The 14,238-nt window shown below is 31.4% G+C and overlaps 1 protein-coding gene across 1 annotated transcript; it reads right to left on the bottom strand.

The window, feature by feature from the left end:
* Window positions 1–584: 584 nt before the first annotated feature.
* LOC7472579 (uncharacterized) lies at window positions 585–2,128 on the bottom strand. Its single transcript, XM_002305307.4, has 3 exons — window positions 1,879–2,128; window positions 1,666–1,778; window positions 585–1,570 (listed from the first exon to the last, which is right to left on the bottom strand). Exons 1-3 carry the CDS (start codon window positions 1,994–1,996, stop codon window positions 1,481–1,483), a joined length of 321 nt encoding a protein of 106 aa, XP_002305343.1. The 5' UTR covers window positions 1,997–2,128; the 3' UTR covers window positions 585–1,480.
* Window positions 2,129–14,238: the final 12,110 nt, after the last annotated feature.

Raw genomic sequence — 14,238 nt, 5'->3', positions numbered from 1 at the left:
TAATGGTAACCAGGATAGTTCTTTGCTTGATGCTGTAAGTATTTCATCCATTTTTATGCAATTTTGAGATCTTCTTGTCTTTCTTGCATTTAGTGTGTGCATATGTGCTTATTTGTGTCCAGAAAGCTATGGTATCTTTAATTTATTGGTGATCATTCTTTAGGTATATAGAACTCTGGTGGAGCCTAGAGAGAAATCTTCCAAGGTAAATTATCTTTTTACCCTAATTTCTTTAAAATTATCTTTTTAGGTAAATGGTTTTTCTTATTTTTTTAGGGGAGGAGTAGCTTGTCCCCTTGTCATCTGCAACTCACAGCTTTTCTTTACACTTTTCATGCCTTTTTGCCAAGCCATTTTCACCTCTTCATCGCAAAAATAGATAGAAATAAATAATTGATTTAACGAGGATTCATTCATTTTTAGTGTATTTTCTTTAACCACATCATTCGATAACTAACTGATCATGGATTCTTAAAGAAATCATCATCAAGACAAAAACTCCATTCATTGATTATAAGAAGATGTCTTGTTGACTGAACGATTTGGCATTTCAAAAAATAAGATAAAAATAAAAAAGCTACTGATGCCCGAACGATTCTCATATGTATAGAATTGGCCCTCCAGTTTCCTTGCATTGCCACTGACGAATAGCCAGAAATAGCATGGCAAGAAAACTGTGACCAACACAAGCCTTACTTACACCAAGTCTGAGTTTGCAAATTCGCATCAAAGTACACCAGTCCAAGCACGGATTGGAACCACAAATCAGTCAACAATAACACTGCTCTACCATTACGTAACTAATCATTCATAAGACCCACAAAATAAGAAAAGGTTACAGCACCAAAACTATCAAAGATGCTGGGCTAGCATAGCACCATTCTTGTCCTGAGTAATGGATATATCAGAGCCAATGTATTTGTTGGGCATTATGATGACAATAACAACATATTGATCACAGCAAGAAAAACATTTGTTAAAGATTTACACTATTTTCCCTCTAAACAGTACAGGTTATAAAGATACATGTGCCTCACTTGTGATTGACTGAACCCAAAGTGGTGCCGGTTAAACTGAAAAAGTTGTATGTACAGCATAGCACCAATTGCAGTAGCATATAGACTTGTAGTATGAGATGGTTGGATCTCAGTAACAAGTGCAAGAACCCAGTTTTTAGGCAGACAAGCTAGAGTGATGCAGCTAAAAGATAATTAGGAAATAATCGAAACATTGAAAATAGGTGAAACTTGAAGAGACAATGAAGCCACAAGAGTTTTTTTTTTTTTTTTCAATTCTACAAGATGGTGGACGAGCAGGCAGAGGACACAGGGCATTGCAAGCAGGAGCTACACTGAATAAGTGGAGAACATGATTTTGGTGAAAACAAAGTGACAGTGACCTTTCCAACCTAGAGTAATATATCAAAAGACAAAACAAGCAAGAGAATGTTGATCTATTAAAACAAAACAGTATGATTTTATCAGCGGGACTTCTTGAGGCGTTTGGGGGGCCTCATTGTTTCTTTTCTTGAATCATCAGCAGCAGTAGCAGCTCTTAATTCAACAAATGGCTGCAAGTAAGTTTTTTTGACAAACACTTAAGTGATAAGAACTGAATTGAGCAAGTATAAGAAAACAAAATAGTTAGATGGAGGGAAGGAGTGACCTCTTGGCAATTTTTCTGTAGATCCAAAAGTTGCTGACAATAAAAAAGGCACTGAGCGTGGTACACCGCTGCCAGCTCTTTGATCAACCCCTTCCTCTTAATAATACCAATCACTATCTCAAGGTGAATTAATCAGTCAGGTAGATAGATAGACAAAAAAGAAAACCCTAAAAACAAGACAATACAATAGAAGAGAAGAGAAAGGGAATTTACTTCGACTGGGATCGAATGGAGTTGGAGGATCGGATTGTAGTTCCGGAGCCCTAGTTTCTTCAGCGGCCGCGGAAGGAGGAGGAGGAGGTACAGTTTGTTTTTCTCCTTCTTCGCCCATTGGACCCCGACTCTATCTCTCTCTCTCTGTCTTTGATAGATAAAATTTGCAGATAAAATTTGCACAAGATTTTTTTTTATTATTATTATTATAAAGCAGCACAGCACATCTTCTGAGCGTAGACGACTTTGATCCAAAGAGAAAAGCGCAAACATCTGGTCGTCCCTGTAATTATAAATATAATGATAAGTCGTTAATTTTTAAATTTATAAAATTAATTAAAATATATCCAAGCTAGTTTGGATATTTATATTCATAAAAAAACAAAAAAAGATTTTAAAAAATTCACATCCAAACTATTTTTTACATTAATTTTAAGATTTATTTTTTTAATTAATGATATTTGTTAAAAAGAATTTTTTTTTTATTCGAGGAAAACCCACCCTCCGGAAAGTGCACTTTGTAGGCCCAGGTGAGCAAGTAAATCCCCGGCTGTTCCAGGCTCTTACAAGAGGTGCACGCCCTGACTCGAACTCAAGACCTGCTGTGCAGATCTCAAGCTCTTTGCCATCACGCTATGCCCCTCGAGGACGTTAAAAAGAAAAACCTTAACAGAAACCATTAACTTCTCTATAAAATGATATAATTTTCTATAAAAATCAGTACAATATGAATGAAAATATAAACCAAAAACATGAGAGTTATTATTTTTTTTAAAAATAAGGGTAAACTTAATACCTAATAATTTGTAATGATAATATCAAGATTGTATAGTTATGTAGTATTTTTGGTAATACTTATAAGCCTTTCTTTTTAAGGATGAAGAAAAAGATTCATAAGAATTGAAGCAAAATTTGTGTGAACATAAGGGGAAAAAATTGGATAGGTGCTGTTATCATGTTTTTCTAGTAGACAAAAAAAAACCTTGAACTTAAAATCTAATGTATATGATAAAAAAAAATAGATTGAGGATTATAAAAGTATATGCCTTAAAGTTAATCATTTAGTTATACGCGACATTGATTTTGTTCATGTATATATATTTAATTTATTAATAAAGATTTATTTATATTTAATATTTATCAAATATTTGATTAATGAGTCTAGAGTAAAGATAAAGTCCATAAGACAAAAATGATTTGCAAAAGAAATTATAAAGTTATTATAATTATGAAATTTCTATTGCATCAAAGAATTGTTCCTAAATGTTCCTAGTAAATGATTTATTAAGACTAGACATTAATTAGAGCTGTTGAGATTGATACATATTATGTTCTTTTTCTTATGAAAGGAAACAATTATTCTTATAAACTGAGGTATGAAGAATACCTAAAACTAATATGTAGGTGCTTGTTAGATGATATGTACACTAAACTAACTTGCATGAGAATCCCATATAAAGAGATCACTTGTGTCTATGAAAAGGCTCACGTGACAATTGTGTAAGTGATCCTTAAACTTGAGGTTACTAAGTTATCTTATATGAGAAGTGTTATATTTTAATACTACTACACGTTGTCCTAATCAAGGTTGATAAATGAGTATATATTGGATATAACATGAACTATATGAAGGTATTTAAGTAATTAAGAGATGATTCATCACCCTTGGTGAATTAAATAAAATATTTTATATGTTCTCAAATAATATTGATTGTAAACCTTGCACAAGGTGGAATGAGACTTGAAAAGAGTTTCAAATCTTATTCAAAGAAGCAATGATTATGATATTGAGAACAAACATGATTTGATATAGTAGATACACTTCATGCTATAATGTCTAAATCGAAATATTATTGATGAAAGAATAATGATTACACTAAGAATCTAGTCACTTAAAGGTTAAGTCAAATTACTTATGACTTTTCTAATATTTGGAAGATCATGATAGGTTGATAAAAGTTATACTTGATCTTCATATATAAATCAATCAATTGTTGAATTGATAGTAAATTAATCAATTTAATCTTATTTTATTTAGAATTATAATTTATATTTGGGCCAACTTATTAGGGAATCTAATGGGTCATATATATAAGAACTATTGGTCGAAAATTAAAATGAGATGATCAATAAAGTATGACTTGATTATAAATAAGTTTTAGAAATTGAGAACTAGAGTGCAATTTATACAGGAAATTACAATTCTAGATATAGAAAAATCAAGTAGGGACTTGATTTAATAAATTTCTAAAATTAACCTAAAATAATATATATGATATTATTTAAGGGACAAATTAATAATTTTTCATTTATTGGGTTTTTAAGTTTCACTATAAATAAAAAGCTATACATCTTATTTCATGAGGATGGTGAAAAGGTAAGTAAAGAACAATATTAAAATGAGATGATCTTTAGGTAATCTTCGTATAGATTATTGTTAGAGGCTGGATATTTAAATAATTTTTGATTTATAACAGCTCAACCTTAAAGTAATTATCCAAAACACAAGTATCAAAGATATTTGACAATCATGATTATTTGCTTTTGGTCTTGATAGCTTTTAGTAGCAAGTATCAAAGATATTGGACTCATGATGATTTTGGAGTGGTTTTCTAAGAATCTTCTGCAATTTCAGTTCACTATTACCGTAGAGGAAGGAAGAGGTCATAAAGATGGGATATGGCGACAAAGATCTTTGTGATGAGATCCTGTTCAAAAGTTGCTAGTCATCTCTAGTCGGGGAGACTATGAAATTCTTTGAATATTTAATAGAATGTCTTGACATGTTGTATAAAGAACGCTGAGCTTTTGATTTCTTTTTACATGCAGCACTGGAGAAACTGAAAGAAACATCAAGAAAACGTAAAATTGGTCTCAAATTTTCTAGACTGAGGAGAGGAGAGAAGAATTTAATGTAGGAATAATCAAGTATTATCCAAGTTTGTGTGTACAACAGGTCAGTTCAATTTTCTGAATCATAAAGCGTCTATACACTAACTCTTTTGACACTCAAATTTATGACGAGAAGTCCATACATACAGATTCAATTTTGCAGTTTCCCTGTCTTCTTTTCTCGTTGACACCTCTTCTCTCCATGGTCTGGAAGTAATTTTTAGCTTCATATATGGAGATTCAACAATTCAATTTCAACTCAACTAAGTATTGGTTCCTAACTAGTTGTATTCAGATCCTTTTTAATGTATTCCATACTGCTTAGGGTAAAACTTCCATGACCTGTTGTAATTCTAAACCATCTACAGAGATTCTCGATTCCTATACTGCACCCTCTGCAATATACATAATCCACTGTAAAAAAGATAAATATATTCTTAACAGGAAAAGATTCTAACGATATCAAGCATCAACTAACAGCTTTGTACAACATGGAAATTACAACACGTCCTGGCATTCTGTTGCCTAATACAACTTATAATATCTTGGACAATATATATAGCAGCAATTCCATCCCCAGTTTCATTAACTAGAAAACAAAATAAAGGAGAGAATAAAAAAAAAAAACACGATATTTTCACAAGTAATGAAACAGTTCTCGAAAGTGTTTTCAGTTTTCAAAGGTTGAAAAAGATCTCTGAATCCCTTTGGGAAAGTACGTGGAATTAGCAGCAGCAACATATGTAGCACTAGTAGTAACAATGGTGGAAGAAGTTGGTGACATGGGAGAAGAATCACTTGCAGCTACATCTCTGTCCTCTTCGCTAATTGTATCCAGCAGCTTCGATGCTCTTTGCCTAATGACATTAATGTATTGTGGTGGTGCAGCCTCTGTGATGAACTTTGCTATGCGTGAATTTGCCATTCTTTTCAAATATTTTTTCTTGGGAGTTTCAAGAGCTACACGAGAAAGAGAAGCTATAAGATGAAGGATGAAGTGTTTGTTGAAAGGAGGCTTGGATGTGGATGAGTATGAACTCGTGCTATGGTTAAGCTTTAGAACTGAAATATATAGGCTGGAATTGAACCATGAGTCTAATCAAACAGATCAAGTGAAATTAAATTTATCAGTTTGTGCCGCCAGTAAACTTCTGGTATTATTTGCCAATGGTTGATGTTTGCCAGATAGTTTCAGGAGATAATCTTGTGGTAGGTCCATAATTTGGTATGTGTCACACCTTTCGTGGAAAAATCAGATATCTCTTAAGATATGGTTTTTGTTGTGAACGATGGCTTCCAATTCCACACTTTTCTGGGCATAACAAGAAGCAGCCAGTTGATGCCATCTGTCAGTTGATGTGTTTGATAGAAAAGGTAATCCTTGTAACTTTCTAGATACTCGTTTAATTAGGAGAAAGAGTCTCAACTGTCTGCTTGGGCTAGATTTGGGCAATTAACGATGTTAACAGGAAACTTGCCAAACCTTCATGCCTCTTCGGGGAAAAAAGAGCCCTATTTTGCTGACTCGAAAATATTCATTGTGCAACAGCCTGAGGAAATCTACACCAAAGACTGTAAATATTTTAGTCCACTAACTAAACTAGAATGATCAGGCATGGATGAAAATAAACAGGGAAAGATGAGAGAGCATTTTGTAAAATGGTTGTATGTTTAACTGTTGAACTTGATTCCAAAATCATTTTTGTTGTTGCTGTTATTGTTTGTTGATGCGAACCTTTTAAACACGCGGTCAAGCAACTCATATGCAAAAATACTAATTTTCTGGAAAAGCCAAGTAAATAAGGTTTGATTGGAGTGTGACATAAAGATAATTTATATCTAGGCATCACTATTATTGGAAATGAAAACCCACACGCAATGAATATTGATTCGCCAACGAGAAGTATAAATAAGATGACGCCACAAAGTCAATTGTTCTTCGATAATTTGTTTTCAGTTCTTTAGATAACCAAGAAAGAGAGAATATCTCACAAACTCACACAACAAGGTGTGACAAAGAAGTCTTATTAATCTCAAGATTGTGTAACCCTACATATGTGATTATGACTTTATTTATACTAACTCTAGACTGAAATAAACCATAATGGACCTCTTATGTGAACTTATTTGAGGTACACTTGTAATTAAACCCAAATATAACCCAAAACATAAAGAAATAAAAATAACACAAAGCTTGGTATTGTTGTCGCATATAGCAAAGAAAATTAAAGCTAAATAATCTGATTTCCCTAGTTTATAAGTTGTTATAGTTGAATAATCCTTCCTTGCATTCATAGGAGTAGTTGTCATCATTATAAGTTCTTTGTAGATTAAGAAAATTCTAACCTAATTTGCTGCTCCTTTAGTTCTTTGTTTAGCTTGGATTTCCTTGTACAACTTGGACAAATAATAAAGCCAATTTCCTTGCTTTAATTACTTTCCTTACTTGTTTAGGAAAATAAATTATTGACTTTCTATCCTTGTAACATTAGGAAAAACAAGCCTAAAAAGGTTGTTATGGGGTCGGATACATCACCCCCTTGATACACACGAATTGATCTCTTCTTAGACTTGGATTAGATGAGTTAGAGGCTGTCCTTTATGCTCTCTAGGTGTCTCAAGCTCATCTAGGTTCATCTTGCTCCATATGTTCTGAACAAGCCTATTTAATGCCTCTTTAAGCTTCTTTGTCTTAGCTTTTGTAATTGGCCCACTTGGCACCTCTAATGGGTCTTTAACATGATTAAGCTTGGTAGCACTGACACTTTACTCACTTGGCAAATCAACTTTATAAATATTGTCATTGATCCTCTCAAGGATCTGAAATGGTCAATTTCCTCGTAGGTGTAGCTTGGATTTTCTATAGGCTGGAAATCTCTCCTTGTGCATATGCACCCAAACTCATTCTCTGAGCTGAAAGACAACATGTTTGCGCCCCTTATTGGCTTTAGTTGCGTACACATGGTTCTTCTTCTCAATATGTTGCTACACACTCTCATGGAATGTCTTCACCATTTATGCTTTATGATTACCATCTAAACTAATCATTTTATCAATAGACAAATGAATCAAATCCATGGGAGTTAAATGGTTAAATTCATACATAATTTTAAATGGTGAAAATTCAATAGTAGAATGCACAATATGATTATATACAAACTCTATGAATGACAAACAATCTTCCCAATTCTTTAAGTTCTTTTGAATGACAACATGCAGAAGTTATGTTAAGGTCCTATTAACTACTTCGGTTTGTCCATCTGTTTAGGCGTGACAAGTTGTTGAAAACAGCAGGTTAGTATCTAATTTTCCCTATAACACCTTCTAGAAATAGCTAAGGAACTTAACATCTTTATTAGACAATGCTTCTAGGGACCCCATGAAACCATACTATCTCCCTAAAAAATAAATCAACAATGTTAGTTGCATCATCAATTTTATGACATGGAATAAAGTGTGCCCTTTTTGAAAACCTATCAACAACTACAAATATTGAATCCCTACCTCGTTTTAACCTATGCAAACCTAAGACGAAGTCCATTGAAATGTCTACCCATGGTTCCTTAGGTACATGCAAAGGGGTATACAAGCCATGTGGTTGAGTACTAGACTTTGCTTTCCTACAAGTTATGCATTTATCACATATGCGTTGTACATCCTTTTTCATTTTAGGCCAACAAAAATGCTTATGCAACAAATCCAAAGTCTTAACAACACCAAAATGCCCCATCAACCTGCCCTCATGTTCTTCACATACAAGCAATTCACGCATAGAACGTAATGGAACACACAAACGATTCTATTGAAATAAATACATATTAAGTCTATTGAACTTCCTAAAAGCCAAAGTTCCACAAGCATTATAAACATTAGCAAAATCACTATCATTCTTGTACAATTCTTTTATGTGTTCAAATCCTAGAAATCTAGCATCTAAAGTAGATAAAAGAACATACCTGCGTGAAAGTACATCAATTACAATGTTTTCTTTTCCTTGCTTATACTTGATTACATACAGAAAGGTTTTTATAAATTCAACCCATTTGGCATGTCTTTTATTCAACTTACCTTACCCTTTCAATTGCTTCAATGATTCATGATCTAAATGTATCACAAACTCCTTGGGCCACAGGTAATGCTGCCACATCTCTAAAGTTTTTACCAAGGCATAGAGCTTCTTATCATATGTAGGGTAATTCAAGGCCGCCCCATTAAATTGCTCACTAAAATATGCAATGGGCCTCCTATACTACATTAAGACAACTCCTATACATATACTTTAAGTATTACATTCAACTTCAAAAGCTTTTGTAAAGTCTGACAAAGCTAAAACAAGCGCCAAACAAAGTTTATCTTTTAATAAATTAAAATCTTTATCATGTTCATCAATCCATTTAAATCAGTAGATTCTTTCATAATTTTAATTAAAGGTGCTGTAATAGCACTAAAATCCTTTACAAACTTTTTATAAAAGCTAGTAATTTCATGAAAACTCTTTATCTCAATCACAAACTTTAGTGTAGGCCAATTCCAAATATCCTTTTAACTTTCATTGTACTTGGCAGCATTACATGTGCTCTTTGCTCTTCAAAAGTGCAATTAGCTTGGAGGTTGGTGCTTGAATTTGATTGCACGGCGCTAAAAGCACTGAATATATATATATATATATATATATATATATATATATATATATATATAAAAGGGTGATGTTGAGGCCTAAATGGATATAGATAATGCCTCATGACAATGAACTAGCCCTGCGCTCACAGTTGGTTTGCCGTGGCTGAGACGAATTCACACCCCACCTCTCTGTGCCTCTTAACACATTTGCCTTTTATCCAGGGCATGAACAGTCGGTCAGCCATACTGAGCAGTTGAAGGACCACTCCTAACACTTGATTGTTCAATTCTCATCGACCTTTTGGCAGTCCATTGCAGACCATTTAAGGACCTTTCTTGCACTTTCCGCTTTATTTTTCTCACATGGGGCATCGGCCGACAGTATATGTGATTGAGTTGAATCCATGAAGACAATAGGCCGGACGGCAAGTACCGAAAGCAACGTGTTATCATTAGTTACCAGATGTCATATTTGTGCATTCTCGTGGGTTTGTGGAAAAAAATTATATGAAGAAAAATTATTGCAATTCATAAAATTTTTTATAAAAAAAATATAAAGTTAAATTCTCAACCAACTTAATATTTAGAAAATAAAATCGACAAAGATAATTTTAGAAAAATTATTAAAAAAAAACCAAGTAGGGAAACACTGTAGCAATCTATAGTGTTTCATAAGAAAATCTAAAGTTGTAATTATCAACCAGCTCAATATTAAAAATAATAAAATCAATAAAGATAATTTTGAAAAAAAAATCATAAAAGAAAAAAATATGTGGGGGAACACTATAGCAATCCATGATGTTTTTTTTTAAAAAACCTATGAAGCTAAATTCTCAACCAGCTCAATATGAAAAAAATAAAATCGACAAAGACAATTCTAGAAAAAAATTCATAACAAAAGAAAAAAAAACCATGTAGCGAAACACTGTAGCAATCCACAGTGTTTTTTTTTAAAAAACCACAGCTAAATTCTCAACCAGCTCAATATTAAAAAAAATAAAATCAACAAAAACAATTCTGAAAAAATAACACAAAAAAAATGAAAAAAAGAAGAAGACAATTTTAGGAAAAAAAAGCAAAAAAAAAAAATAGGAAAAAAAACATGTGGGGAAAGTTAAAGCTAAATTCTTAATCAGCTCAATATTAAAATCATTTAGGAAAATACTGTAGCAATCTATAGTGTTTTGTGATGAAATATACAATTATAATTCTCAACCAACTCAATATTAAAAAAAATAAAATTAACAAAGATAATTTTGAAAAATATCACAAAAAAAACGAAAGTAAAAAACAAACCATGCAGGGAAACAATGTAGTAATCTATAATGTTTCATGAGGAAATCTACAGTTGTAATTTTCAACCAGCTCAATATTAAAAACAATAAAATCGATAAAGATAATTTTGAAAAAAATCGTAACAAAAAAAATCATGTGAGGAAATATTGTAGCAATCAACAGTGTTTTAAAGAAAAAAAACTACAAAGCTAAATTTTCAACTAGTTCAGTATGAAAAAAATTAATTCGATAAAGACAATTTTGAAAAAAAATCGATAAAAGAAAACATATGAAGAAACACTGTAGCAAGGCAAAAATCATGTAGGGAAACACTATAGCAATTCACAGTGTTTTAAAGAACTACAAATTTAAATTATTAATCAGTTCAATATATAAAAAAAAATCGATAAAGATCATTCTGAAAAAAACAAAACAAAATCATTAAAAAAAACTATGCGAGGGAACACTGTAGTAATCCACAATATTTTTTTTTTAAAAAACTACGAAGCTAAATTCTCAACCAGCTCAATATTGAAAAAATAAATTCAACAAAGATAATTTTAAAAAATAAACATGTGGGGAAACACTGCAGCAAAACAAAAACCGTATGAGAGAAACACTGTAGTAATCCACAGTGTTTTTTTTAAAAAAACTACGAAACTAAATTCTCAATCAGTTCAATATTTTTAAAAATTAGCAAAGATAATTTTAAAAAAACATAAAAACAAAAAAAATTAAAAAAACAAAAAAAAGAAGAAGTGAATTTTGGAAAAAAAAAAGGAAACAAATGTAAGAAAAAAAATGGGGAAAATAAGCAAAAAACAAAACATGGAGAAAGCTAACCTTTATCAAGCATATCACCATGACCTGGTATAGAACCAATCTTCACTTTTCAACCTCCGTAATAGATATAATATAATAATAACTATGTGGAAAAAACAAAAAGGTTATGTGGGGAATGGAAAAAAAAAAAAAACAAAGGTTGCGTGGGAAAGCTATAGTGCTTTCCCCATGCGTTTTAGAGTTCTTTAACTAGTTAGATGACCTACGGGATGCCGCGGGTCAATTGTTTTGCATAAAAAATATATAAAAAAAGTTAAGATTTAAAAGTGTTAGGTTTTTCTGCAAAACTATACCCAAGAGTCTTGGGTTTGGCTGCAACATCTGACCCAAGAGTAATATTTATAATATTAATAATAACATTAAACTTACATGACCCAAGTTTAAGTGGGTTTGACTGCAATACCAGACCCAATAACCTTGGATGTGGGTCTAGCTGCAATGTCGTATCATAAAAGTGTGATAACTATACCCAAGAGTCTTGGGTTTGGCTGCAACGTCTGACCCAAGAGTAATATTTATAATATTAATAATAACATTAAACTTGCATGACCCAAGTTTAAGTGGGTTTGACTGCAATACCAGACCCAATAACCTTGGATGTGGGTCTGGCTGCAAGGTCGTATCATAAAAGTGTGATAATTAAATAGATTAAGTAAAAGGAAAAAAACATAGAAAAAAAAACCAACATGAAGAAAATAACTAATGAAGAAAAAGAAAAAAAATTCGAATTAACTGGGTTAACTCTTCAAACCAGGTTAACCCGTCAAACATTGGATTTGTGTCGTGAAAGTTTGATAACTAAATAGAAAAAAAAATTGACGGGTTACCCTAGAATTAACTGGGCTAACCCGTCAAACCCGGGATCCGTGTCATAAAAGTCTGATAATTAAATAGAAAAAATTTAATATTAAGAAAGTAAATTAAAAAAATAATTAAAAAAAAAGCCAGAAAAAAACTAAAGGCATCAGCTTTTTCACTGTAGATTGCACTGTGCAGTTCACAATAAAATGCTTAAAAAGGAAAAGAAAAGGGAAAAAAACAAAGGCTTACCCACAGGTTAATTTTTTTTTCTTGCATAAAAAATATAAAAAAGGCTAAGATCTAAGAGTGTTAGGTCTTTCTGCAAAGATATACCCAAAAGCCTTGGGTCTAACTGCAACGCTTGACCCAAGAGTAATATTTATAATAATAATAATAATAATAATAATAATATTAAACTTACATGACTCAAGTTTAAGTGAGTCTGACTGCAACACCAGATCCAAGAGCCTTGGATGTGGGTATGGTTGCAAGATCGTGTCATAAAAGTATGATAATTAAATAAATTAATTAAAAAGAAAAAAACAAAGAAAAAAAACCAACATGAAGAAAAAAATTAATGAAGAAAAAGAAAAAAAAATCTGAATTAACTGGGTTAACCCTTCAAACCAGGTTAACCCATCAAACTTGAGATTTATGTCATGAAAGTTTGATAACTAAATAAAAAAAAAGTTGATGGGTTAACCAAGAATTAACTCAGTTAATCCATGAAACCAAGTTAACCAGTCAAACCCGGGATATGTGTCATGAAAGTCTGATAATTAAATAGAAAGAAATTTAACATTAACAAACTAAATTAAACAAAAAAAATTAATTAAAAAGAAAAAAAAACTTCGGGTTACCTTGTCGAACCAGGTTAACCCGTTAAACCCGGGATCCATGTCATAAAATTCTGATAACTAAATAAAAAAAAATTAACATTAACAAAAGAAAAAAAAATAAAAATGGACGGGTTAACCCATAATTAACTGGGTTAACCTGTAAAACCAAGTTAACCTGTAAAACCAGGTTAACCCGTCAGACTTGAGATATGTGTCATGAAAGTCTGATAACTAAATAGAAAGAAATTTAACATTAACAAACTAAAGTAAACAAAAAAAATTAATTAAAAAGAAAAAAAAACAAAAAAAACTCCGAGTTAACTCGTCAAACCAGATTAACCTGTTAAACCTGGAATCCTTGTCATGAAAGTCTGATAACTAAATAAAAAAAATTTAACATTAACAAAATAAAAAAACAAAAAAAAAATGGACGGGTTAATCCATAATTAACTGGGTTAACCTGTGAAACCAAGTTAACCCGTGAAACCTGAGATATGTGTCATGAAAGTCTGATAACTAAATAGAAAGAAATTTAACATTAACAAACTAAAGTAAATGAAAAAAATTAATTAAAAAGAAAAAAAATCCGGGTTAACTCGTGAAACCAAGTTAACCTGTTAAACCAGGGATTAATGTCATAAAAGTCTGATAACTAAATTAAAAAATATTAACATTTACAAACTAAATTAAACAAAACAAAATTTATTAAAAGAAAAAATACAAAGAAAGAAAGAAAAAAAGCTAAAGGCATGAAAAAAGAAAAAAATGAAAAAAAAAAGCTTAAACTAAATTAATCAAAAGAAAATTTATTAAAAGAAAAAAAACAAAGAAAGAAAGAAAAAAGCTAAAGGCATTAAAAAAGAAAAAATAAAAAAAATGAAGAAAAATAATTTAAAAAAAACAGCTTAAAAAACAAAAAAAAAAAAGAAGAAGAAGAAGAAACAGCTTAGCCTTTCACTGTGGATTGCTACAGTGAAAGACTAAGCAGTTTTAGTATATTTCTAATGGGATAAGGAAGCTTAAATTGTTTAGTTTTTACTAGGCTAGCGAACGCTAGGGTGTGGATATATATTATTTTTTAATTAAAATA

This window comes from Populus trichocarpa, chromosome 4, assembly GCF_000002775.5.
Source record: "Populus trichocarpa isolate Nisqually-1 chromosome 4, P.trichocarpa_v4.1, whole genome shotgun sequence".
NCBI lineage: Eukaryota > Viridiplantae > Streptophyta > Magnoliopsida > Malpighiales > Salicaceae > Populus > Populus trichocarpa.
The sequence above is the reverse complement of the archived record's forward strand: the minus strand, read 5'-3'. Positions and strand labels throughout refer to the sequence as shown.